Below are 26,764 nucleotides of genomic sequence, written 5' to 3' on the forward strand. Positions count from 1 at the left end.
AGGTATTTGTTTTCATTTGTATTTTTTCAACGAGTAGAGAGGTTTCCATTTTCTGTATATTGCCCACTTATATTCTTACTTTAGTAAATAGCCTGTTGGTACAATTTTCCATTAGTGGATTGTTTATTTTTGTTTTGATTCATAGGAGCACTCTATCTGCAGGTCTCCCTTCAGAGGCAGACCAGAATGCCTAGGCTTTGCCCTCACTGATCTCATTTTTCCCACTGCAGATCCTAAATCTGACCCAGGCCCTGAAAGACAACAAGAGTCCCCTGCACCTCGTCCAGATGCCACCCGTGATTGTCGAGACGGCCCGTTCCCACCAGCGATCTGCTAGCGAGTCCTACACACAGAGCTTTCAGAGTCGGAAGCCCTTCTTTTCATGGTGGTAGCCCCAGAGGCAGACAAAGGCACATTGTCTGAGACTTGGCCTGGGAGAAAGCCTGGGGAGCAGGTTACAGGAAGAGCCAGAGAAGCCGGTGGAGATCAGTGCCCTTAAGAGCCCTCCCTGTCTGCTCACCACCCCCTCAGAGCTTTCCCAAGCACAGGGAGAAGCACAATCAGAAGGACAGTGTGTGCTGTTGGGCCCTTCTGAGAGCTGGCGTAGGGGGGCTGGCGCTCCGTGCAAGTAGTCCAGGTGCCCGGGAAGGAGCATCTCCCTTCCAGCATCTCCTGGGGGAAGGCTGGGAAACTCCCTTCCCTTCCTGACACCCTGCTCTGTAGCTATTCCTCATTATATTCTGCATCAGAAAAAAACAAATACAAATTTAAATATAAAACCCAGGCAGAATCCCAGAACCTCTTATAGCAGAAAACCTCTGATCCAGACCTAAATTTGCATGGGCCCAGACATCCAGGTGTCTCACAGTTCCCTACCCCCACGGACCAAGGCAGCTAGGTGACTCGCAGTGCTGGGACAGACAGAAGCCACACTTCCTTTTGGTTTTCTGCCAAGTCTTCTTCCCCTTCTCCTCCCACTGGTGCAATAGGCTGACTCCAGACACGATTCTCACAGTGGGGAGACTTTTGCTCTAGAACTCCCAGCAGTTTTACAGTGATGGTATAGATCACCTCTGCTCCCTTCCCTGCTGGGGACCCAACCCCTCTAGTGTAGGCCTGTAGGTTGCTTGTCACTCAGGCAAAGGCAGGAGGGAGGAAGTTGACTCCCCAGCATGCAAATGTGATCCATACCACCTGGGTATATGCTGGGAACTGTAATGGTCTATGGGTGAACTTATCCAAGCCTTGCTTCCTTAGTCCTTGGCCGTAGCCAAAGGTAACAAACTCTCCCAGTCTGCTAATTTGTTCCTGTTGTTTTAGATGTTTTGTTCTCAACTCTTGAGTTAGTGCTTCAGTTCTGGGTTCTGGAGTGGCTCTCGATGAGGGTTCTGGGGTGGGTTTCAGCACATAAGAGGACAGGATATTAGGTCCTTGGACTTCTTTTTCCGCTACCACTGTTGCTTGCTGGAGGTAACAGGACTGGTGTTCCGCCTCCTGGTTGGCAGCTTCCCTTTGCTCCTCCACTTCTTGTTCCAGGCCAGTTTTTCCATGGCTTCTTGAGAAAGGCAGGGCCCTAAGGAGAGAGGCCTTCACACTGCCCCCCCGGTGGCTGCCCAACCCAATGTGCATCTTCTTGCTTCCATGTCTCTCTTCCCTCAGCTGTCCCCCTTACCAGCTGTCCGAGCCCTTTCTACACCAAAGCAAAGAATGGCCTCAGGGGGGAGTAAAGAGGGTGCCACCCGTGGCTGTGGGGCAGCCCTGTGCTACTGGACGTTTCAAGTTTCCGGCATCCTGCGATTGGTCAATCAGCTTTGGAAAGAAACTATCTCGAAGGTTTGAAGAACAACCAAAGAAAGGGAGCAAGGACTATGGCTGTGTTCCCTCTGCTTGCCTAGCTCCCGCCATGCAGGAGGTGTGCAGCTCTCTCGTCAGCTGCGCCAGGCTGGGCCCCTTCCAGTCCAGCCCCCAGGAGCCAGCTTATCCTGGGCTTCCACCCCGCTGACAGGAAGTCTCTGGAGCTGGGTACGCATGCCCTGTGGACAAGGCACAGCTCCCCGCCGGCCCCAGCCCTGACAATCCCATTGAGCCGACCCCGACTTTGGCCTTAGGGATAATTTTTGCGAGAACATGGGAGCAGCAGGGCTCCCAGAGGCCGGAGGGGACCCAGCTGTGTTTAACTCTCCAGACATCTGTGTGCAAACGTGTTTGTGAAGCCCCCACCTGGGTGTTGAGAGAGCCTGAGCAGTCTAAAGAGCCCGGTGCTTCCCTCACTGAGCAGATCTGCACATTGTCCTCAGGCAGAGCAGCTCTGGGATGAGAAGGAAATTGGGTCCAATGTAAGAGGGAGCTGGTCCCAGTCCTGGCAGGCCAAAGAGTATGGGACATCCTTTCCTGGCCCACATCCGTTCTCCTTGAAGCCTGTACTCAGGTTGCCTTGAATGTGGACTTTGGGAGAGCTAGGGCCCAGAGTGCCGGGGTAGGCTTCTGGGCGGCACTCGAGGAACCGTCCGGCCCTCTGCCAGCCACAGGCCCTGTCTCCCAGTGTCAGGGAGTAGAGGCTGGGCTGTAGAGTGCTGCTGCCTCTGTACTGTTCTTCTAATGCACTGTAGAAATTGTATGTAATGTATTTAAATCAATGCAGATGTATGAATAACAAGTCCAATTCTGACCTTTTTTGTCTAGTTTTCTTTGGTGGAAGGAAGACAAGGTAGGATGCAATTTTAAGGACAAAGAACCCTGTGTTGCCATGGAGTTACTGAGATATGGCTCCTGAGTCTCTTTTCCTCTAGCAGAGGAAGGTACAGGTCCTCATTTCCCAAAATATTTTCATAACTCATTTGACACCAACACCTGACTTGCACCTACAGAGATGCAAAGCTATTTGTAATCATCATGTATCCCTTTTACTGTGAATATTTGTTGCAGAAATATTAGTGTTCTGTTATGAGATGCTCCCCCAATAGGGATTATACAGTTTTTGCAATAACTCCTTTCTAAAAGCCAAAAAAATTCTAAATTACAAAATCATCTCTCCCGAAGGTTTGGGGTAAGGAATGTGGACTGGCTTCTCTTTTTGGCCATAAGAGGGCAGCTCTGCTCTGTGTGTGCATCACTGCCCACTTGGAGCAATTTGAACCCTGGCTCCTTTAAGTGACGGATAATCAAGCAGGTAGGATGGGTGTGAGGGGAGCTTCGCTAATGAACATACAGTAGGCTTCTTTTGAGCCAAAGTTAGAATAGTAGTCAAAAATCCTCACCTCAAGGGTTTTCAGGCTACAGGAAACCTCAGTAATGCAAAAGGCATGATTGGTGCAGCTGTCGAGCTGCCTCAGGATGGCTGCTCCACAGGGATGCAGAAGCCAGCTGAGGAGCTGGTGCCCACTACACTGACGGCAGACTCATCCGGCCTAGGGTCACGGCCCACTATGCAGGGCTGACTGTAATAGTCTCCCCTTCCAGAGCTGGCTAGGGGCCAAGAACCCTCTCTCCTCATCTTGGACCAGGACTGCCTATGGAGAGGCTTCCATCTCGCCTCCCAGTCTGACAGCCTCTGGTAAAGGAGGCCAGCCCTATTTTCTCCTTCCTTCCCTCCCTGCAGTGAGCCCAGTGCCTCACCCCCAGCTCCGGAGTGTCCATTCTGGATCTTCCCCTTCTGTGACAGACTCACAAAGCTCTTGATGCAAATGGTTTTATTTTGCCACTTAAACTATGGTTTCCTTGTGCTGGCCTGAAGGGGCAGGGGTGTGGGACAAGCTGCTGGACCACAGGTTACGGGAGTAGTAGGAGGGTCGGTAGCAGGAGTGGTGAGATGCTGAGTCTGAGTGCCTGTCCTTGACTCCCAGGGGAATATCATGCAGCCCAGGTATAGTGTTAAACTGAGAAGGGCTGAGGCAGGAACGGTCACTGTTTCTCCTCAATCTGGTGAGGAATGGGTCCCATATAACAGCTCAGTGGAAGCCTCCGGGCCTGTTCTGACTCGAGCAGGCCAGTGCCAGCAGTGGGGCTGTCTGCCTCAGCTCTCTTCCTTCTTCGCTTCCCCAGACCTTTTGGCAAAAGTCCCTATGAATCCTGGGGAAGATAGAGCTGTTCCCAGCCCTTTCCCCGGATCAGTGTCTGATCTGATGAAGGTAGCTTGGGGGACCTGGCTTCCTCCGGTTCCGGCGGATCCTGGCATTGGTCCTCCTGGAGTTCAGATACTGCCCGCTGGAAGCCATCTCCGTGGCACTGCTCTGTGGGTCGGCCGGTGGAGTGCGGGGCTCTGTGATTCTGCAGGGAACAAGTGTGTTTTAAGCCAACATCAATAGGAAGGACAGTACAGGGACTGAAGAGATTTTGGTCATGGTGAACTATTAAAACACATTGTTCAGGGGGACTTCCCTGGTGGTCCAGTGGCTAAGACTCCACACTCCCAATGCAGGGGGTCTGGGTTCGATCCCTGGTCGGGGAACTAGATCCCACATGCCGCAACTAAAGGTCCCGCATGCCGCAACTAAAAGATCCCACATGCTGCAACTAAGACCTGACGTAGCCAAATAAATATTAAAAAACAAAACAAACATTGTTCAGGGCCAAATGAGACCAGGGCTCTGGTCTCATCTCTGGCCAAAGAGCTGCATGACAGGGCAAAGCTTTCAGACTGCTCTTCTGTAAAGAGAGTGGGGCTAGATCAGGGGGTGAGACACTCAGCATTTCTCCGTCTTCCTCATCCTGTACTCATGGCAGACATCATTAATCTGTCCTGATACAAGGCCAGAGGGCAAGTATCCATCTCAAGATGATTTCAGTAGGGATTACTAATCAATTGGAACTAATACGAGCAATGAAGCTGATTTGCTGCCCATGGACCTGATGATCTCAGAAGGCCTGCTCGGATCTGATATTCTGAGTGTGGGCCCAGCGTGTAACCCATAGTGATTGGTTAGGCCATGTGGTTCAACTCGATCTCTTGGGGCTTGCTGTTCCTGAGCTGGCAGTGACCTAATAAGCAAAGAGGTGGAGGACTAGGGAAAGTTTAAGGTAAAGTTTCTCAACCGTTTTTAACCCTTGATGTCTCAACAGTACTCTCTTACGCTATTTTCTTAGTAATCCCACAGCCAAGGTTTTCACCAGGCTTACTTTTGAATGTTACCTGTTCAGCAATAGGTAAACAGGATTGTTTTTTCTTCCAGACCATAGTCCCTCGCACCTGGTGGAGAATCACTGCGAAATGAGGTGGCACTGAGAGGACCCAGGCACCCGTTCCCATGGGAGTAGGGTTAGGGTGATTCCAGTAGTAAGAGCAACCTCTAAGTGTCAACCACGTGGTAAGTAAGTGCTGTGTAGACCTCACAACAACCCCAGTGGTAGGTACTTAGAGGTGAGGCCAGGTTAGCAGCTCCAGGCCCCAGAGCCAGGAAAGGGTACAGTGGGCGTGTTAGTGCTCTCCTCCCCGCGGCCCTCCAGCCCCAGGGGCCTACCTGAGCCGGCTGCAGTGGTGTAGCGAGGGGCCCAGGGGCTTCTGCCGAGGGGGCCTCTTCCTGCGCAGCTTCTTCAAGGCCTCCGCCACACGGTGGTCCCCTGCACACTCCCAGACGACCTGTGCTCGTTCCTCGGCCAGCTGGTCCCCGCTGCGGTGAAACAGGCCCTGGATCTGCAGCAGCTCAGCGTCCTGGAAGATGTTGGCCGAGGCCTGCTTGCGGCCCCGGGCTTCCGTCGGGGCCTGCCCAGGGGGCGGCTCGCTCACCACAGAGGCGGGGGTACCCATCCTGGGTGCCGAGGAAGGAACAGGGAGGGACGTCAGCAGCTCAGCGGGCCCTTCCCAAGCCCTGGGGTCCTGACTAACGCAAGGGCTTCTGGTGTTTCTATTCTCCAGGAGCCGAAGTGGAGGAAGTCTTGACTTAAAGTCACTCTAATTTCCCACAGCACCTTGGGGAAATAATAATGATGGTGACAGTCAAACTTTACTATAAACTGCTTATGTGCCTGACGTATGTATTAACTTAAGGGTCACAGAAGGCGAGGATTGTTTATCTCCACTTTACAGATGAAGAAGCGCACCCCAGATGTTAAATGACTTTCTTGCAGGCACAAAGCCATGTGTAAGTGCAGAGCCAGAAGTAGAACCCAAGTCTGTCTGGCTGTGGAGTCCACGCAGACCCCGGGTCCTAGTGATAACGCCCGTAGCAGCGGCAGCTGAAACGTGTTTAAGCACTTATGTATCACGCTTCACTGTAAGAGCTGTATTCACATAACATCGTTGAAATGTGAACACAACAGCCCTATGAGGAAGGTACTTTTTAACCTCCTCATGTCACAGATGAGGAAACTGAAGAACAATCCAGAATACTCTGATGCTGAGACCTAAGCTTTGTGGCACAGAAGTAAGAGAGGGGCTGTGGACTTGGGCTCCCCAGGTGGGAATCCGGCTTCTGGCCGCCTGCACCACTTACTGGCTGGGTGACCCTCCACACCTCATCTGCTTCCTGTGTAACTTAGCCATACTAGTACCTACTTCGTAGAGCTCCTGTGAGGACTGAGTGAAGACACATAAAGCATTAAGACCACTCATTTGCTTTTCCATCTACAACATTGAGAAGGGTCATCCCATTTTCTATTTTCAAGACCCTGGGGATGAACCTAGTCCATATAATTTAGTAAACACAGTATGAAATAGACCAATCATATCTAACCACAGTCCAGAGGACCACAGAGGCAAAGGTAGGGGCAGAAGAAGGGGTTACAGGGTTAGAATATCCTATCAGGGCAGAGGCAGAAATCAATACTAAGTTCAATAAAAGTTAGGCTCTGGTCAATGCCCCTGCCTCCTCACATGCAAGAAATGAAAATCGAATTACCTCAGTTCTAGATAGTTGTTTTTGAATGATAAAGGGATAAGAGGCTCACCCACCTTATCCTTATCTTCACTACAGCCTGAAAAAGCTATGGCATTGGAAAATAGACTGGAGACCAGGAGACCAAGGACTTTGGCATTACACAGAATTGAGTTTGAATCCCAGCTCTGCCACCTTCCTGGCTGTGACCTTAGGCAAGTTACTCAACCTCTCTGAGCCTGTTTGCTTAACTGTAAAATGGGGCTAATAATCAATTCTCAGGATTACTGTGAGGATTAAATGGGTCTAGTGTGGTATCAGGTCCCCAATGGGAGCTAAATAAATGCAAATGCCCCTCTTCTTGGCCTCCTTGACTTTTTTACTTGGGTCAGGGGTGTAATGTAGACCCTCCTTTTCCTCTGAGCAGCCTGGCCTGAGCCAGCTGAAGGCCTGCCTGTGCTCCCTTCACCCTTCACAGTCCTGGGCCTAACAAGGAAGGCCTGGTTGCTAAGTCAGACCTCATTCCACAGCCAGCTATAGAGATACCTATCAAACAGCAACTGGCTTACAAAGGGGGAAATCAAATTTAAAATATATTTAAATTAAAAATGTACATGCTCACTGTAAAAAGTGCAAAAGAACAGAATCAGGGACTTCCCTGGTGGCGCAGTGGCTAAGCTTGCCAATGCAAAGGACACGTGTTCAAGCCCTGGTCCGGGAAGATCCCACATGCCGCGGAGCAACTAAGCCTGTGAGCCACAACTACTGAAGCCCACGTGCCTAGAGCCTGTGTTGCACAACAAGAGAAGCCACCGCAATGAGAAGCCCGCGCATCGCAACGAAGAGCAGCCCCGGCTCTCTGCAACTAGAGAAAGCCCACGTGCAGCAACAAACACCCAGCACAGCCAAAAAATAAATAAATAAAATAAATTTATTTTAAAAAAAAACAGAATCATATAAATAAGAGCATCAGCAGTTTCCTATCCATCCTCAGCCCACCTGCCGAAGTAACCCTTACTCTCACCTGCTTTTTTTTTTTTTTTTTTGCGGTACGCGGGCCTCTCACTGCTGCGGCCTCTCCCGTTGCGGAGCACAGGCTCCGGACGCACAGGCTCAGCGGCCATGGCTCACGGGACCAGCCGCTCCGCGGCATGTGGGATCCTCCCAAACCGGGGCACGAACCCGTGTCCCCTGCATCGGCAGGCGGACTCTCAACCACTGCGCCACCAGGGAAGCCCTCACCTGCTTTTTATGCTCTTGAGAATTTGAGCCATCACTCCTTCTCATTCAGACTCCTCAGATATGACTGTCCCCCTCCTTGCCCGGGCCATCCCTCCTCCTCATCCCAGTAGCCATCCTCCTTCCAGTAATTTCCACACTCACCCTGTTCCAGTTTCTAGGCCTTCTATCATAAGAATCCCACTCTCTTGAAAAGATTTAATAACTAAAATAAACCTTCAGAAGACTGTCAGATAAATTAACTTCATAAAAACTGTGCTTTTTGGGGGACTTACCTGGTGGTCCAGTGGTTAAGACTCTGCGCGTCCACTGCAGGGGCCGCGGGTTCGATCCCTGGTCAGGGAACTAAGATCTCGCATGCTGCATGGCGTGGCCAAAAAAAAAGGTTAAAAAAAAAAATGTACTTGTTATCTGGAAAATGGGAATTTTAAAATCTGCCTCGGCCACAGCAGTGAGAGGCCCGCGTACCGCAAAAAAAAAAAAAAAAATCTGCCTCTCCATAGGCACAATTATGAGAATCCAGTTAAGACCTAATATGCGTGGTAATTAAACCCCCAGTGCTGGATGATATAAATATACTGTGACCAGACAACAACAGCCACCAAGTAACACTTTCAGGCTGATAAAGAGAAATTAAAGCTAACTATGGGGTGTTTATTCCGAATCAGCGACATGCGTGATATCATTTCATCCTCAAAACAGTTCTTAGGAATCAGGCACTGTTATCCTCATTGCCATTCAAAGGGGACTAAAGAGTAGCTGAAATACATATCTTTGGCTCAGCGGAGGCCAGAACCTCATTTTAATGACTGCAGCCCGAGCTTTTAAACCACCAAGTTGCCCTCACAGCCAGGCAGCTCAAAGCACAGTTCTTCCCATCATTTCTGTGAGGACTGTTTCACTATTCGTATCTAATTCACAAAGAGGGTAAACTTGCCAGTGGAAAGGGAAGAACAGTGAATGTCCCACATACCAGGCAGGAGTGGGGTTGTGGAATTTATTTTAATCTTCACTAGCACCAGAGCTCTTTACCAGGTGACAGGCTGCCCCAGCCTTGAAGCCATGAACCTGTGGCACTCTGAAGAGGAAGATCCCCAGCCTCCACAAAAGAAATCTGGAACTGCAACCTGGCCCAGTGCACAGAGCACTGGCTTATGAGTCAGAGGACTAGGTTCGAGGCCTAGTTCTGCCACTCACGGGCTGAAAGGCCTCAGGCACTTCACATGGCCTCTGTGGGCCTGTTTCCCTCTTACATCTGAAAGGACAGGTTGATGCTTGTGGTCTCCAAGGATGTGTGCTGGTGTTGAGTCAATGATTCCATGACAAGGCTAGGTCCGTAGGGAAGCAGAGATGGGTTTGCTTGTCTGCCAGGGCCCAGGAGCAACATGTGTGGACAGGTCTGGCTCATTAAGTGCCAGGGAACTTCCCCACCAGTAGCTTCCCTTTTCTGCCCTCCTCAGTCTTTCCTGGAGGCCAGACCCTGCTGTGCTGCTGTGGGCTGTGGGGTTAGGGTCTGGTAGAAGACAGAGAACTCACTGCTCTAAAGCATTCTAGTGACCTAGGCTGGCTATGGCCAAGCCTGGAGCAGACGAGCAGACTGATCTTGGTGGTGGGAGAAGGGGTGACAGTTCTCCTCTTAGACTCAGGCAATCTCACCCTCCCTTCAGAGAGAATGGCAATGGGATCAAGTAGCAGCGTCTGCCTCAGGGAGGATGTGGCTCGGAGCCTGACCTCCCAGATGGTCCAGCCGCCTCTGCCAGGGCTGCAAGGCCCTGCAAGGCCCTGCCGCCTGCCTCTAGCCTCCAGCGGCCAGTTATAGAGTTACAGTGAGTTACAAACACACCAACAAGGAACCATCTGGGAGAGTCTGAGCCTTCAGCCTCAACCACAGCCTCCATGAATCTCGAGAGGCCTTGGCACCTCCAGATTTTGAGGCCCCTCACTCCTGGCTCTGCCTCCCACTCTGGGATTCAGACAGCAGAGTGAGGCTGGGAATAAACATCAGTGGATTTCACGTAGGACTATCTGGTAAACTTTGAGAAAACTGAATCAGAACACTTTTATTATCAGAAAAAAATTTCCTGTCTTATTCAATGTGTTACTTTCCCACGAATTTCCTGGACAAGACCTGAATCCAGGGAAGTCAGTGTGTACTTGAACAAATGGCAGTTTTTTAAACTGGGAAGTGAAACCACGGATCTATTAAAAGATTATATATGGATCTTTCATTTCAGAGCTGACATAAAAAATAGGTATGGGTCTGTGAGCAAATGCGTAAAGACTAATTGTGAAATACTTCAATTTGATCCAAACTAGCTTAGAAACGAACTCCCAAAGTAAATATCAAATGTTGAAAATGAAGTTCAACTTGTTTTGAAACAGGCAATAAATGAACTGCAGGGCTCTTACAAAGAAATATATTTAAAAGGTGACTCACCATGCACTGAATTTGCAGTACATAAATATGGTGCCCAGCTGAACGTTCTTTGTAACGTATGAAGTTCAGTTCAGACAGCCATTCTCTCTGTAGTCTCAGGGAGGTACAGGCAACTATGACAGGCACAACACACTTGTATGACCTGGGCGGCAACTGGGCCCTCACTCACCCCCTTCAGATAATGCTGGTGATGGTAATAATCTGTAATCAGAGGCCAAGGGCCTCTTTAGAAAAAGAACTGGAGGCTCTGGCCCAAGGCCCAAATCAACACCTGTGGTCTTGGCCTGCTTCCCTGCACTGACATGCCACTGGACAGCAGCCAAAATCAGTGGCTCCTTCAAGCAGGAGGCTCAGTCCAAATGGCCTTGTGGGCCTAGTTCAGCCAGGAGAGAACTGGACACAGGCTGGTCTCCAATTCTGTGTCCCAGGAGGTAAAGAAAGGAAATGGACCCTTCCCCCAGATCAAGTCTCAGATATGATCTGGAAGTAAACTCCTGCTAGATCTAGAAATAACTCTTTTCAAGAGTTCAAGAACCCTGAATTCTGGCTCTGCCTCTGATAACTGGGTACCTTGGCAGGCCTCGGTTTTCCCCTGCCTCAATTTGCACATCATCAAAATGGTGAGAATAAATAACCCTTAGGGGAAAGGGAGATAAAATATGCCAAAGCATCTATGCCAGTACATTACATCGTGAATGAATGATGCAAGGGAGAGAGGCTGTTTAACCACCAGGGACTATAGAATCATTGCCATTTTCATCCTCACTACTGTCATGAAACTCCCTCAAAAGGGACCTTCACTCTTGGGAGAAGAGAGTAAAGGGAGATGGATTCATCTGTGGACTTTTAAATCATCGCTGCTGTTGAGGCATCTTGCTCCCTGTCAAGTGCAGAACAGCACTTTCTGAGGAGTAATATCTTTAAGCCTCACAACACCCCTATGAGGAGGCACTATTATTGTTACACCCATTTTACAGATGAGAAAGCTGTGCCCACAAAGGTTAAGTAACTTCCCAAAGTCACACAGGTGGTAGGTGACGAGGCTGGGATCGTGGGCACGCTCTCAACCACTGCTATTTTTGTTCCTGCCGGATGGCTGACGAGGTTTTCTGGGGGAGGAAGGACCCAGGAGGCTCTGAAACGGCCTATCGGCTTCTGCGGGTTTTGGAAGGCGCAGGGATCGGAAGTCAGGTCTCCCAAGCCAGCCTCTGTGCCCTCGACACTCCACCGCCCCGCGGGGAGTTAGAACGATTACTCACCACGCTGAAGGGCAGAGCCGACAGACCTCAAATCGGGATGGGGTCAGCTAAGATGCACCCACCCCAACCCCTTGCACGGCTTTCGAAAGGGCGGGCTTCCTGCCTCGACGGTGCTTACAGGGACCAGACGGCGTTCATCAACAGGACAAGACCTTGGGAGGGGGTATCCTGGTCGAGGTCACACGGCGATATCCCCAGCACGGGTCCGCCCCCGGGCTCAGACGTGGCCGCTTCGCACAACGACGGGTCTAAGTGGGCCTGGGAATTCGGGTCCCGGCGACAACCCTGCTCTGACGGCCCGCCCACTCGCTTCCACCGCAGCTCAAGCCAGGCTGCCGAACCTACGTACCTGGCCGCCTGAGGCGGGCCACCTCGGTCACAGCCGCGGTTGCCCAGAGAAAGCGCACCCTGGCTCGGGAACAGCCAATCCTCTGCCGAGCTTTGGTGTGAGCGCCCCGCGAGCCTTCCAAAATCGAACGCGGAGACTCCGTGAGCCAATCGGCGGCGGCAGAGGGGTGAGGGGCGTTTCCCGCCTAGACCCCTTCTTTCCCAAGGCCTCGAAATCCGAGTGCGAAGAAGCCCCAGGTCCAATCAGCGGCGGAGCAGCAGAGAGGGGCGTGTCCTCCCGGGCCCTTTTCCTCCGCCCCAGGCGGCCCTCGCTCAGCGCGCGGAGGTGCCCCCTTCATTGACGTCAGTCCTCAGGAAGAGCGTGGTTTTGCTGGCTCGGGAGCTGGGGCGGTGCCGCATTCCTGCCCTGGGGTGCGGCGACGGCTGGCCCTGCTGGTTACACGTGACGGATGCCCCCCTCCCCTGGGCCCGAGGCCTTTGCGCGCGGCGCCGAGTTCCTTGCAGCATGTGGCCCTCTGCAAATAAATAGACTTGCAGCTCCTTAAACTCAACTCCCAGACCACTTGTCTTCTGGCTGCAGCTTTGCGGTAGAGGAAGGGACAGTCAGTGCGGTGGTCAGACCTTTGGTTTCAAAGCCAGAATGTCGTGGGTTCGAATCTTGAATCAGCTGTGCAATCTCGGGCCAACCTCCTAATGAGGCACTATTAAAAAGGTTTCATTCATTCCTTCGACAATGGTCCATTAGGGACTCACCCTGTCCCAGTTCCTTGACCAGCAGCGAACTGGAGACACCTTTAATAAGCCTTGCCCTGGGGGAATTTACAGCTTAGAAAGGGAGGCAGACATTTAAAAACTTAAAACGTTTAGTTGTGATTACAATTGTGATAAACATGAAGGAACCTAAGCTCCCTTGGGGAGGTCCTAGAAGGCAGAAGTAACATTTCAGTTGAGTTGTGAAGGAGGAGTTGAAATTAATCAAATGAAGAGGAATGGGTCTGGGCAGAGAGAAAGCCACATGCTAAGGCCAGGAGGCAGCTTGACTCAGGAGGACTTGAAATGAGGCCTGGAGTAAGGTTAGCAAGGGAGAGAGAGGTGGGGAAGCAGAAGGCAGAGGCAGGTAGTGAAGAAGTTTCCATTTGGTCCTCTGAGGGGAATAGCATTGTATGTGTTTATTTAATAGATTCGTTATAGCAGTTACTATGTGCCAGTAATGCCAGTCAGCACTTTACAAATAGTAGCTCATTTCATCCTCATGACAAATTTGTGTTTTTAGAAATTCACTTTGGCTGCAGCTTGAAACTTAGGGGGACAGGAGTGGATGCAGGGTGTCCAGTAGGCCCTTGATAAGTGCTTGTTTGCTTCGTTGGAAGATGAGTTGTTTGTGCACTGGTTCAAAAATGGTCACAAAGGGCACCTGGGAATAGGCAGCTGAGTCTCCCTGACTTCTTTTTCACTTCAAAGCTGACCTTTGTAGTCATTTGAGTTCTCTTCTGTAAAAGTTCCCAGGGGGGAAGAGTAAGAGCCAGCACACTGGGATTGTGGGTCCCTTTTGGCAAGGTGGAGGGTATGTTTGGGAGCTGTTCTTCCTCATCCCACGGTCTCTAATTCCTCTCTGTGTCCTGCACAAAAACAGTTATCAGCAAGTGCTTTATTGTAGCTTAAAGGGTTTTAACAGTGGCTTCTCTTTGCTTTCCTGAAGCCCTGTGGAAATATTGAAAAGAATGGAGAAATCAGCAATGTTCATCTCCAATAGAAAGTATTGCTGCAAAGCCTTTCATCCAACTGCTTGGCTAAGGAGAGTACTGTGCAGACAGTTAAACCAGGAATCTGGGCTTCTGAACCAGGAACTCCTTCTACTCCATTCCCCACAATAGGAAAGCCAAACTCTTGGCATATCAGTGCTTGGAGAGGCTAAGAATTCTGATGCCATGAGCTCTGCTGAGCATATCAGGGTAGGAATCGGGGACTTGTGGCTTCTGGGTCAGATGTGACTAAGGCTGGGTAGAGAATATCTGGTGCCTCCAGACATCTTTGCAGGCATGTGACCATTGTGTTCTTACCACACAATGGAACCATTTCTATTGCTACAGCTTTGTGATTCAATATTTCTGATGAGAAGATGAGGCACTTCCGTGAGGCCATGCAAGAGTAGGGGATCTGGGATCCACTCCCCAACAGGGCCCTGTTTAGTGAAGGCCTACCCTGGGGAATGGAGCCCTGGGGTAATTCAGGCCAAGACCTGGCTTTACCAGGGATCAGATTAAGGTGAGGCAAGTGGAACACTCCTTGGGTGCAATATTTGAGGGGGCAACAAAAAACTCCATAATTAGGATAAATATTTTAATGTAATATCTTTAAAAATCAAAATAATGCAAAATATCCACGATGAACAAAGTATTGACATTTAACATAAAGACAGGCTGTTGTTTGTTTTATGACACTATCATTTTGCAATGGGAACAGTCATTTCCAGTCAGCCCGCGGTTCCCAGGAAGGCCGCCATTGTGTCTCCTGCCAATTGGCTTTGTGAGTGTTGACAATATTGTGCGAACAGATTGGGCAACACAGGGCTTTATATATGGTTGCGTTTTTTGATCGTAGAGATTTTATCCACTTTTTCCATTTGGTTCAAAATATGGAAGGATGTTTTGATAAGTGCACATAGGGGCACACATTTTCCCTTTCGCCCTAGGTTCCAATATGGCTCAGCAAGGTGCTAGTTTTTAGGGGAGTAGAGTCTAGGAAAGGGGTTCTAGCTGTTTAACCTTAGGCAAATAACTTAACCTCTCTGCTTCTCTATTTTCTCATCTATAAAATGGGAATAATCATACCCACCTCTGAGCATTGCTGTGAGGATGAAGTAAGGTGCTATAGGCACAGTGCATAATATAAACCTTGCTACAGACACTAAGGCAGCATTCGACTCCTTCCCTCTCTATGCTGCAGGAATTGTTCAAGCAGCTGGACAGTCACAAATGACCCCCCAGTGGGGCTGAGACTTGTTCCCATGGGTTTGTTGTTGCTGAATGTTCTGTTCTGGGGAGAACAGAGAGAACTTCCACACTCACTTGACAAGCAACAGTGGGACTCTTGAGTCAACTCCGTTTTTCTTGATAAATGACCTGATCATTCTAAACTTTTTAAAAAGCATCCTTCTGCTTAGGACGTTACAAAAAGCAACTTACAACAACCCTCTTCTGTGAACTTACAAACTGAACAGGCTGAAAACAACAAAGTCCTACAGGCAAATGGTGCATTATAGAAACATTAAAAAAAATACACCGTTGGCGCAGTGGTTAAGAATCCGCCTGTCAATGCAGAGGACACGGGTTCGAGCCCTGGTCTGGGAAGATCCCACATGCCGCAGAGCAACTAGCCCCGTGAGTCACAATTACTGAGCCTGCGTGTCTGGAGCCTGTGCTCCGCAATGGGAGAGGCCACGATAGTGAGAGGTCTGCGCACCGCGATGAGGAGTGGCCCCCACTTGCCGCAATTAGAGAAAGCCCTCGCAGAGAAACGAAGAGCCAACACAGCCAAAAATAAATAAATAAATAAAAATTAAAAAAAAAAAAGGCAAAATTCCTTTAAAAAAAAAAAAAAAGAATCCACCTGCCAATGCAGAGGACACGGGTTCGAGCCCTGGTCCGGGAAGATCACACATTGCCGCCGAGCAACTAAGTGCGCCACAACTACTGAGCCTGCGTGCCACAATTACTGATTTGGGCCAAGTGCCAGCTCAGGGCTTGGGACATAAAAGGTGTTAAACCACTGTGAGTTGAGTCTATATATGCAGTATGTTTACAGTAGCCCAGAGACTGAGAACAGAATAGAATCTGACTGTGAACAGTAAGAGCTGATCGTGGGATCTCAGGGTGGGCTACACCTTCCTCCTTATTACAGGTTGCCTCCCCCTCTGGGCATATCGAATGTCATTGCACACAGTATCTATCTAGTGTCACTACTTGTTCCCTAAACAAGCTAGCCCCGTTTTTGCTCACACTGTTCCCTCTGCCTAGAATACCTGTCAGGGGCTGGGATTTACCCCATTTATAAGCTAAAAAGCTAGCCTGCTGTCGTTTCATAAATGCTGGCAGAAGACACAGGATTCCTGAGTCAGAGACAAAGGATTGACCGCTGTTGGCACAGCAAGCAGCATTAGCACCATTGTTACACATCTTTCCCTTGTTCTCAAGTTTCACGGGGGCACTACAGAGGGACCCAGGTGGATGTTACACATGCAGCGGGTTTGCGTCACAGCTGCGGAGCTCTGAGCTTGGAAAACCCACCACAGTCCCCTCCTACCTCACCACTTTTATCGTAAGCAATAAGTGAGTCTGCTCTGTGTCTGGGAGAAGGTGTTCCCTCATCCCTCAAAGCTGCTGGCTGCAAAAACAACACTGAGAAATGGTTGCGGAAAGAGCTGTCATGGCCTTGCATTCTTGGCATACTCAGTGATAACATCCAGGGATGCTCAGGACCTGCCTGATGGGAGACTGCCTCGTCCAAGACACCTATCCCCCACCTCTGCTTGTCAAAACTCTATCCATCCTCAAATGACACTTCGTTTTTGAATCTTTCCTCAGCCCTCCCATCACGATACTCTTTCCCTTTCGTATTTTCCTTATAATTCTCATCCATGCCTCTTTTTTGTGTCCATTTGTGTCCACATCTGTCCCTCCCCTACCAGCAGAGTGCAAACACTTTGAGGGCAAGCATGGGTCCTCTTCATTCCTGCATTCCACACCCAGATTGTTTGCATCCAGCAGGTGCTTAGACCATACTTGTTGAGTTGGAGGTATCAAGATCTTTGTGCTTGGTCATGCTTTTGCGGAGTCTGTGGACCGTCTTTTGGAATGTCTTCAAGATTCCAGAGGCTAAAAATATCTCCTCAAAGCCGCCAAGGGCGCTTCCTTATAAGGAGTAGGATTTGCCTTGTGAAGCCAAAAGTTTGTGTCCACCAGGTGGCGCCCCACCCCAACTCTCCTGATGCCTTTTTAATTATTTATTTATTTATTCTTTATTTTTTATTTATTTTTGGCTGCGTTGGGCTTTCGTTGCTGCACGGGCTTTCTCTAGTTGCGGCAAGCGGGGGCTACCCTTTGTTGAGGTGTGTGGGCTTCTCACTGCGGTGGCTTCTTTTGCTGCAGAGCACGGGCTCTAGGCGTGCGGGCTTCAGTAGTTGTGGTGCATGGGCTCAGTAGTTGTGACTCGTGGGCGCTGGAGCGCAGGCTCAGTAGTTGTGGCGCACAGGCTTAGTTGCTCGTGGCATGTGGGATCTTCCCGGATCAGGGCTCGAACCCGTATCCCCTGTGTTGGCAGGCAGATTCTTAACCACTGTGCCACCAGGGAAGCCCCAGAGGCCTTTTTAGAAGAGGCAAGGATTCTCTTGTCTGCCTCTAAATGTTTGTTGGCTTAGGTCCCCCACTTACAGAGGCAGTTTGTGTGGTTGTCATAATTCCCTGTCATCAGTGCAGCACCCAGATTCAGTGCCCAGCTGCGCATCCTAGCCCCAACCACACTCGAGACTGGCACCCTGAAGACATTGAGGATGTCTCTCCAGGGGTTGCTCAGGGCTGCTGAAGGAACAGCCCTGAAATTGGGATCGGAAGACTTAGGTTTGAGTCCCCACACTGACACTTAGTAGCTGTGTTTCTTTGGGCAAGTCATGTAACCTTTCTGGGTCCCTGTGGCAGTAGCTGAGAATTAAATATGCAAAAGTATATAAAAGCATATTGAATGTGGACCTGGAGTCAGCCACACCCAGGCTCCTATTTAAACTGTCACTCATCAGCTCTGTGAGCATGGTCCACTTCCTTACCTCTCTAAGCCTTGGTTTCCCCATCAGTGAATCAGAGTTAATACCAGTTATTTTAAAGAGCTGGTATAAGGATTAGGCAGAACAATAAAGTGCTCACTTTGTATAAAGTATATAGTAAGCATTCAATTCATAATAATCACATATATATTATGTATCCCTAGCCCCTCAAATGGTGCCTAGCACTTACTAGGTGCTTAATACCTATTTGCTGAATGAAAAGATTTCACAGATGAGGAAACTGAGGTACAGACCCCCCCAGGTCCCGCACCAGGGAGTGGTGAAGCAGTGAGAAGTAGCCAGGCAGTCTGTCTCCAGGGTTTACACCCTGAGCCTTTATGCCATGCTGTCTTACCAAAAACTGCGGGTGGTATACACCACCATTTGTTCACTTAAAATATGCATTCAGGTACCCGTAGGTGGGGCTGAGTTGGCAGTGGGAGGCATTAGCTCCCTGAGAAGCCACGTAGTTTTTCTCCCTCAGGGGGAGCCAGAGGCCAGCTGCCTCATCCCATTACCAAGAGACGAGAAACGAGCTCTGTAGGGTAGGATAAGCTGGGGGTCTGAAGCATGTACAGTCCCCAGGACAAGAGGGGTCCTCTCACTTCCACTGCTGTTCCTGCAGCCACCCAGTCTTCCACTCCACAGACATTTACTGAGTCTCTTACGTGCCAGGCACAGGAAAAGATGAATAAGACTTGATAAGCAATGGTTATGATGTAGCTGACTCAACTACTACAGAGGGAACATCCAAGGGGGGCCTAGAAGAGCCAGCAATCAACAGCCTGGGAGGCTAAACCAAGGGGAGGAACATTTAAACTGGGCATTGAAGGATACGTAGGAATTTGCCAGACAAATGGGGTCTGGGAATGAAGGGCATTCTGAGACTATTTGGGAACCTTAAGAGGTTTGGTGGGGTTGGCATGCTGGGTGCAAGCATGGGTAAGAAAAGGAAGTGGAAAACCAGGAAATTGGAAGTCGGTTGGGGCCAGGTTGTGAAACATCCCCATAGAAGAGATAGAACCCTATTCTGTGGTCAGTAGGGGAAGCAGTGTATATACAACCAGGTCTGTGTTTTAGAAAGATGCCACAGTGCACAAAGGTTGGATCAGAAGGGGAGGGAAGAGAGACCAGCAGCAGTTACCAGTTTCGTGGTCTTAACCTCTGTAGGTTCCGTTTTTCTCCTCCACAAGATGAGGAAAATAACTGTATGTATCTCGGGGGTTCTCTGAGGCTTAAATGAGAATTCCTGCAAATCACAGTAATAGCAATAATGTAAAGCATTGTTGGGCTTTGCTGTCTCTTAGAGCTGGGTTTGTGTCCTGGTCATGCTGGGAAGCCTATTTTTAATATGCTTGATGGCAAAGAAGGTTGGAAAAAAGAGATTGGACTAATAGGACTTTGCTTTGTGGCACGGGAGGGGCAGTGCGGCCTGGAGCAGGTGATGGTCCCTTTCACTGACATGAGAACTCGGATGGCTGAGACAAAGTCTGAGCCCAGCTTTGGACAGAATAAGTTTGGGGTGGGCACTGGCAGGATATGATATTCGGATGTCCAGGTGAGAAGAGATGGCAGCTTAAGCCTGGCACTGCTCTCCTCCAGCGCCAAGGAAGGGCCGGGAGGCCTCAGTGAACTATTAGGACAGGAGGGAGAAGAAAGAAAAAGGCCCAGCCTAACACTGAGGGGACGCTCCACCTCCAGAAGACGACTCTCAGCTTCGAGGCTGGACCGGAGCCAGGGAGCCAGGGCAGGCAGGGTGAGCAGTTGTGGCAAACTCGGCCCAGTCGGACGGAGCGGAAGACCCACGGCCAGCTGGGGTGCCCTCCGCCCTGCTCGAAGGAGGAAGGAATCCGAGCTGGGAGTTTGGCGCCGACGGGAAGGGGGGCACCAGGGTGGTGGGCGAGGCCCAAAGAGAGAAGGCAGGAAGCCCGGAGGAGCGAGTGGGGGTGGAGAAGGAGGAGGGGAAGGGAGAGGGCGGGCAGGAGGGGTGGAGAGAGAGAGAAACGGAGAAAGAGAGGAGGGCTGCGGGGAGGAGAGAGGGGAGGAGAGAGGAGAGGTAGAGTGGGGAGAAGGGGAGAGGAAGAGAGGAGGACTCGGAGGGGAGCGAGGAGGCCGCGGCGGGCTCAGGGGCACGTCGGCCGGGCCACCTCCGCGAGCCAGACGTCGCCATTCCGCTGCTCGGGGCGCCGCCGCCGCCGCCACCGCGCCCGGGGGCCATGCTCCCGCCGCCCCCGCGCCAGCCGCCGCCCCAGGCGCGGGCGGCCCGCGGCGCGGTGAGCCTGCAGCGGGCCTTTCTGCGCGGCCCGCTGGGCGTGCTGCGGCTGCTGCAGCTGCTGGCCGGCGCCGCCTTCTGGATCACCATCGCCACAAGCAGGTACCAGGGCCCGGTGCACTTCGCGCTCTTCGTGTCCGTGCTCTTCTGGCTGCTGACCCTGGGCCTCTACTTCCTCACGCTGCTGGGCAAGCACGAGCTGGTGCCCGTGCTGGGCTCGCGCTGGCTGGTGGTCAACGTGGCACACGACCTGCTGGCGGCCGCGCTCTACGGCGCCGCGATGGGCATCATGATCAGCCAGACGCAGAGCCACAGCTACTGCAACCTCAAGGATTACCAGATGTCCTGCGCCTACCACGCCTTCCTGGCGGCCGCCGTCTGCGGCGGCCTCTGCCTCGGCCTCTACCTGCTCTCAGCACTCTACGGCTGCTGCCGCCACTACCAGGGCGAGCAGGAGGTGGCGTGAGGTCGCTGCGCCGCGGGGCGGGGGACCCGTCCTTCCTGCCGCCACCGCCCCGCGCCCGTGCGCCCCGGCTCCCTCCCCTCGCCTCGCCCTGCGTTCCTGCCGCCGCCCGCGCCCCGGCGCCCGGATCGCAGTTCCCGTCCGACGGCTTCGCCGCAGTCCAGAGTCCGGACAGCTGCGCCGTCTCCTGGGACCAGGGCTGAGCCGCATCCGAGGGGCGGACGCACTCTTTCAGTCGGGCCGCCCCGGGGCGAAGCCTCGCGGTTCCTCATCCCCTTCCCGGCCGAGAGCGAGACGTGGACAGGCGCCGCGTAGATCCGGGGGAGGCTCCCAAATTGGAACCATTCTACTGGCGGCGCCACTGCCCCCTCCCTCTCGCTCCGCGTTCGGAAGAGCACCCCCTTGCCCTGGCCCCTCTTCCAGCCCCGAGTGCTGAAAAAGGCAGGCATGACGTCGCGGGCGGAGCTGGGGACGGGCCTCCACTGGTCCTGGGATGAGCGACGGGTGTGGTTTTAGTTTGGGATTGTGCGGGCATCCTGCGCATTCCTTCCGGGCCATCCCTCGGTGCTTTGATGTCTTGCGCTGGGGCCCATCTGCAAAGGTGAGGATGGATAAGGGGGCTGTACCCTTGCACCTTTGGAGTCTTCTTTCTCCTCCTGTTCCGTCTTTGTCCTCGCGGTTCACGGAGGCCAGTTCCTAACGCCCACTAGCTTCCCTGGCCTCACCTTCCCAGCCTTCCTCTCACAGGTTTCTGTTCCGTCCCCACCTCCCAATATCTTTTTTGCATTAGGGATACCACACCTACGTCAAGGAATGTTAGGCGAGGCCCACCCCCTTCCTTTTGCAGATGGAGACTCAGAGCTTGCTCTTGCGAACAACCAGAAAAAGATTAGAACCCGGTCTTTGGACTCTCAGTCTAGCGTTGTTTACTTTAAAGCATTGGTTGTTCCCAGGAATCCGGACTCTGGAGCTACCCTCTAATAGAGGGTTCCAAGGCCCAAAGGGTTTGTCTAAGGTGCTTTCTCCCCGTCTTGAAGATTCACAGTGCTCATTAGCATATGAAAGGCTTTGAGAAGTCCTGCTCTAAAAGAAGCCCAAGTAACTTAGTTTACAGTGTTAACTGCCTCTGGACCTGGACCAGCTTTTTCCACCTAAGGTTCCAAGCAGCCGTGCGTCGTCCTGGCTCTCATTTATCACCAAGGGTCCCGACCCGTTGGCTGTGGTCTGTTTGAAGACAAGGGGCACTCCTTCTCTTTCCCAGGGAATTTCTATAGCAGAGGGAGGCCCCGCACCCCCTCCATTAAAGAGAAGATAGCCGGCCCTGCCAGGCCAGCGAGAGCCTGGGGAAACTGTGGATTGAACATTCCTTTACATTGTTTGGGAAATGAAGCCAAGGTTGTCCAGATGGTTTCCTGGTTTCCCAGTCAAAAGGAACATCACCTGTAAGAGATGCTGGCATTGACCATAAGCAACTGGCAGGGGTGGGTCACACCAAACAGAGAAGAAAACTCGGGATCTGGGATGAACAGCTGGCCCAGCCTCGGTAAGGTAAGATGCCTCTTGGCTTTCTGGCGAGCTCATAGGCCTTTGAATAAAAAAACCCAGAGCCCGCTCCTTTTCTAAAAGATAAAGGGTTTGGGCTTCCCTGGTGGCGCAGTGGTTGGGAGTCCGCCTGCCGATGCAGGGGACACGGGTTCGGGACACGGGTTCGTGCCCCGGTCCGGGAGGATCCCACATGCCGCAGAGTGGCTGGGCCCGTGAGCCATGGCCGCTGAGCCTGCGCGTCCGGAGCCTGTGCTCCACAACGGGAGAGGTCACAACAGTGAGAGGCCCACGTACCGCAAAAAGAAAAAAAAGTTAAAGTGTTTTTATTCAGGAGCAAGTTGAAGGGGTGACAGTAATAACCACAATGTCCAAAGGGTTATGACAACAATTCAACCTTTTTGCTAAATCCTTCAAAGGTCTGCTCTTTGAAAAAGTTCAACCCTCTCTGGATTAGAAACTAGAATAGGGGAAGCCAGAATGCTTTTTTGTGAGCGTGTTTGTAGAGTTTAGGAAGAAAAGTCTTAGGTTTCTCTGTTGTAGTGGTGAAGATCTGGGTGGGGATGTGGAGTGCTTTTGTGAGTTTTACATAGTCACCATCTTTACATCTTTGTGCCCGGCACTGCTCAAAGCACTTATGTATTCATTTCATTCTCTCAACAACCCTACTGAGCTGGGTTCTAGTATTATTTCCATATTCTGTATGAGGAAAATGAGTCACAGAGAGGTTAAGTGACTTACCTAGAGTGTCCCAGCTGGTGAGTTCGGATTTGAACTCTGGCAGTCTGTCCTCTTCAGAACCAGGCTGTGCTGTATACAGTAGGGGGTCAATACATGTTAGATGCTGTTAACATGGTTATCTTTATTTATTTATTTTAATATTTTTGGCCACACCACGTGGCTTGTGGGATCTTAGTTCCCAGACCAGGGATTGAACCTGCACCCTCAGCAGTGAAAGCGTGGAGTCCTAACTGCTGGACCGCCGGGGAATCCCCATGGTTATCTTTGGGAAAAAAAATTTTTTTTAATTGTGGTAAAATATTCATAACATACAATTGACCATCGAAATTGTCTTTAAAGCGTACAGTTCAGTGACATTAAACACATTCACAGTGCCGTGCAGCCATCAGCACCATCCATCTCCAGAACTTTTTCATCTTGCAAAACTGAAACTCTGTAACCATTAAAATTGTGGTTATTTGTGTTATTGTTGTTGCTGTTGTTTTCTGTCCTCCGGGAAATCCCAGAACACTGAGCCCTTCAGCATCTCAGTTAGGCTGGGGTCCTGCTGCCATGCTCCAGGCAGGGTACCTGTTTCCTTAGTGCCCACTGCTGGTGCCAGCCAGAACCTGGGGGTGACCTTTGCTGGGATACTGGAGGTGTCTTGGAAGCCCGGCAACTTTGGTTCTTCTGTTGCAGATTTCCATGTTGCTGAGGCCATGGAGACTCCCAGAGCCAGTCATTCTGACCTCTCCCAGGGCCCCTTCCCTGGGCCAGCAGAGGGTTTCAGTGTTTTCACTGGCCATATAAGGAGGTGGGGAGAGGGAATAATCTTTGCCCAGCAGCTCCCTTTCCACATCATTCGGTGAAAGAGCCAAGATGGTGAAGGTTCATTTTGCCTTGACGTAGAGAAATTCCTATTCTCTACGTCATGCGTTATGCTTGCGTTATGACTTGGGCACAAGCTTCCAGATACCTGGAACTGAGCCGTGCACCCCTGAACCCTAAGCAATGGCTTTTGAGCTCCAGCATGTGTTCTTTTCTCTTTTTTAGATCATCACATAAGCTGCACCCTCAGCTCAGATACAGCCCTTTGAGGACCTCTTCGTAGCCCGCAGCCCATAGTGCTTTGTCTGTGGTTAGCTGACCTTATTCAGGAGCAGACGTCTCCTTGGCCTTCATGGTACCTTATACAGCCACATGTGCCTGAAACATTCCAGAGCTCACTGGCTCGTCTAGATGTGCCTTCCCACTTGGCCTCCCGCGGCTTCTCCAGATGTGAGAAGGACATGAAGACAGCTCCCACACCCATCCTCTCCTTCTCCTCGGGGCCCTGTGCCATGGGAATGACTACCTGAGCCGGCCCGGAAATTTTGGATACTGGAGGCAGTCTCCTTGGCCTCCCTCTTTGGACTCCAGGACTCGATCCAACCTGACACTGCTGTGGGCTGCCCCCAGCCCAAAAGTCTGGGACCACCTGCGGGCCCAGGAGAGGCTTTCTCCAGTATTCTACAAAGGCCAAAGAGAGGGTGTGCGTGGGAGGGTGAGGGAGGGTAGGGAGAAGAGGGGACCGATGTGCTTCATTCAGTAGTTTAGTGGTGATTACTAATATGCTTTTCTGAATAAAGTTTGTTTGTCTGATCTGGGTGTATGTGTCTTCTCTCCTGCCCCCTGCAGTAACACTCTGTGTCAGGTCCCCTAGCCTCCCTCCATCTTCTCATTTTGCCACATTTGTCTGCCTCCCCGGCTTCCCCTTCTTTCTGGGAGGGAAAGAAAAATGAGGTCATAGATTTCCAGTACAGTTAAGGCAGGGCACAGGAATCAGGAATAAAACTCCCTGTGTCTGTCCCTGACTGAGGCTGAAGGGAATTCCAGAAGCTCCCACCCCTGCTCTCAATGGGCCCTCTGTTTGGGAAGTTCCACTGCCTGATAGGCAGGCACAGAATGACTATGGTCACGGAACCAGAGGGTCCTGTTCTGGTCCAAGCCCATCATATTACAGAAGGGGAGATGAACCCCAGGGTGGAGTGGCAACTTGCTTAATGTCACAGAGCTGACTGGGGCCAGAGTGGGGTCTCCTGGAGCCCAGGCTCTGGTTCTTTCCTGCAGATCATCGTTCTGGTGTTGCCTTCTAGACACACCCAATCTGGTCCCCCCTCTCTGCCTTCCAGCCTCAGCCTGCTGACTGAGGTACCCTGGAAAGGGCTGGAGGGCAGTTAACAGGCTTCTTGTCGGCTCCTCCCTCCTGTGACCTGGGCCTGATGTCCACAGCCGGGACATAGAGTTCTGCTGGCAGATCTCAAAGCACACCTAGAACAGCTCCAGGCAGGGATCTGATGCTGTGTGTGCTCCACACCCACTCTCTTCAAAGCACCCTCCTCAAAATACAGCACAGGGCTTCCCTGGTGGCCCAGTGGTTAAGAGTCCTCCTGCCGATGCAGGGGACACGGGTTCGTGCCCCGGTCCGGGAAGATCCCACATGCCGCGGAGCGGCTGGGCCCGTGAGCCATGGCCGCTGAGCCTGCGCGTCCGGAGCCTGTGCTCCGCAACGGGAGAGGCCACAACAGTGAGAGGCCCGCGTACTGCAAAAAAACCCAAAAACAAACAAACAAAATACAGCACAAACTCTCTCTCTCATCCTCCTCTTCATGGTTTGCATTTCCAGCTTGGAGGAGAATGCCAGCAGCTGCCCAAGATCCTCCCTGCCTCTCCTCTTCCCTCTGTGTCAATTAGTGAATATCACACGAAATAAAAAGTGGCCTTTATGCAAAGGCTGGTAAGCCACCTGCTCTACTTTAGCTCGGTGGAATATTTGCAATTGAAAATGTTGCATTACCTTATTTGATCTTGTCACCAGTCTTAGAGGTTGGCATTGTCACCCCCATTCAATAGAAGAAATAGAGCCCCAGAGAGGAGAAGGCCTTATCCATGGTCACATAGCTGGCAAGTGGCAGGACTGGGCCTGGAAAGAAGATGTTCTCTTACTATCCTCAGCAGCCAGTTGCTAAGCCCTGTGGGCCTCTGGGCAGGCTCTGAGGTAGAGGTGGAGTTTGGTTTTCCCTCCTAGAGACCAGGTGTTCAGGAATGGTCTAATCTGACATTTCCTGTTTAATGCTGGCACTTTGAAATAAGGCACTGCTCCTTGGGGACATAACTGAGCCCATTTGGGTCTGGGGAATCTGAGGGGTTTGTTCATTTCTATTACTTTTCCTGCTTTTCTAGGGATGGGAGTGGGATGGTCAATGGTGAGGAAGGAGAATTAAGAATTCCTTTTCAGGCATAAAAAGGAAAAGGCAGGGATATGGGAGAAAGGTCTCGTTAGCACTATTTTTATTGTTTTTGTTTGTTACAATTGTTATTTGTAGAATAAAATAGTAATATATACCCATTAAATTTTTTTACCTGTACAGAAGTGTACAAAGTAAAAAGAGAAGTCATTCGATCATCCTAACCTCACACCTGAGCAATAAGCCATTGTTCACTATTAAGCCTTCTTCCTTAATTTTTATAACTAACGAAATATCTGGATGCTCACCCAAATACACACATATACATTCAGGCTCTTCTACAACTTGCTTTTAAAATTTAGCAATAATATAGTTCTAAACACTTTCTAATGTTCTATAATATAATAATATAGCTCTAGTCCTTTTAATTTAATTTAATTTTTTTTTGGAGAAAGAGTTCCACTACCACAGTGGGAATTTTTATTTTATTTTATTCTTTTTTTTTAATTTATGTAATTTATTTATTTTTGGCTGCGTTGGGTCTTTGCTGCTGCTCGTGGGCTTTCTCTAGTTGCAGAGAGCAGGGACTACTCTTCTCTTCGTTGCGGTGCACGAGCTTCTCACTGCGGTGGC

At 50.9% G+C, this 26,764-nt stretch overlaps 3 protein-coding genes across 12 annotated transcripts in view; 2 read left to right on the forward strand and 1 right to left on the reverse strand.

The window, feature by feature from the left end:
* PI4K2A (phosphatidylinositol 4-kinase type 2 alpha) overlaps positions 1 to 2,668 on the forward strand; it is a 26,708-nt gene extending 24,040 nt beyond the window's left edge. Inside the window, exon 9 of the mRNA XM_022569131.3 lies at positions 231 to 2,668. Within this exon, the coding sequence (XP_022424839.1) occupies positions 231 to 392 (162 nt within the window). The 3' untranslated portion in view covers positions 393 to 2,668. The remainder of the gene's footprint in view (positions 1 to 230) is intronic.
* On the reverse strand, positions 2,342 to 12,480 carry AVPI1 (arginine vasopressin induced 1). 7 transcript variants are annotated; one of them, XM_089897986.1, is made up of 5 exons: positions 12,094 to 12,476; positions 10,486 to 10,598; positions 8,324 to 8,408; positions 5,457 to 5,744; positions 2,342 to 4,266 (listed from the first exon to the last, which is right to left on the reverse strand). In XM_089897986.1, exons 4-5 carry the CDS (start codon positions 5,741 to 5,743, stop codon positions 4,107 to 4,109), a joined length of 447 nt encoding a protein of 148 aa, XP_089754112.1. In that variant the 5' UTR covers position 5,744; positions 8,324 to 8,408; positions 10,486 to 10,598; positions 12,094 to 12,476; the 3' UTR covers positions 2,342 to 4,106. The 7 variants fall into 7 exon arrangements, with proteins under 7 accessions (XP_089754112.1, XP_022424846.1, XP_022424848.1 ...); XM_022569138.3 differs by lacking the exon at positions 10,486 to 10,598 and having other exon boundaries at positions 5,457 to 5,904; positions 12,094 to 12,479; XM_022569140.3 differs by lacking the exon at positions 10,486 to 10,598.
* Positions 12,481 to 19,959: 7,479 nt separating this feature from the next.
* MARVELD1 (MARVEL domain containing 1) lies at positions 19,960 to 24,606 on the forward strand. 4 transcript variants are annotated; one of them, XM_022569129.2, is made up of 3 exons: positions 19,960 to 21,243; positions 21,904 to 22,190; positions 23,958 to 24,602. In XM_022569129.2, the coding sequence occupies exon 1, from the start codon at positions 20,124 to 20,126 to the stop codon at positions 20,643 to 20,645; it is 522 nt and encodes a 173-aa protein (XP_022424837.1). In that variant the 5' UTR covers positions 19,960 to 20,123; the 3' UTR covers positions 20,646 to 21,243; positions 21,904 to 22,190; positions 23,958 to 24,602. The 4 variants fall into 4 exon arrangements, with proteins under 4 accessions (XP_022424837.1, XP_089754111.1, XP_022424838.1 ...); XM_089897985.1 differs by lacking the exon at positions 21,904 to 22,190 and having other exon boundaries at positions 23,958 to 24,606; XM_022569130.2 differs by having other exon boundaries at positions 19,960 to 22,185; positions 23,958 to 24,600.
* The last annotated feature ends 2,158 nt before the right edge of the window (positions 24,607 to 26,764 follow it).

Source organism: Delphinapterus leucas, chromosome 16 (assembly GCF_059928025.1).
Source record: "Delphinapterus leucas isolate spDelLeu-1000000601 "Yukka" chromosome 16, BTC_Dleu_Yukka2, whole genome shotgun sequence".
In the NCBI taxonomy this organism is placed as follows: domain Eukaryota; kingdom Metazoa; phylum Chordata; class Mammalia; order Artiodactyla; family Monodontidae; genus Delphinapterus; species Delphinapterus leucas.

Coding starts and splice junctions, on each gene's coding strand:
- AVPI1 (XM_022569143.3), bottom strand. CDS start 5,743: ATGGGTACCCCCGCCTCTGTGGTGAGCGAGCCGCCCCCTGGGCAGGCC. Junction 4,267..5,456: donor CACCACTGCAGCCGGCTCAG/GTAGGCCCCTGG, acceptor TGTTCCCTGCAG/AATCACAGAGCCCCGCACTC.
- MARVELD1 (XM_089897985.1), top strand. CDS start 20,124: ATGCTCCCGCCGCCCCCGCGCCAGCCGCCGCCCCAGGCGCGGGCGGCC.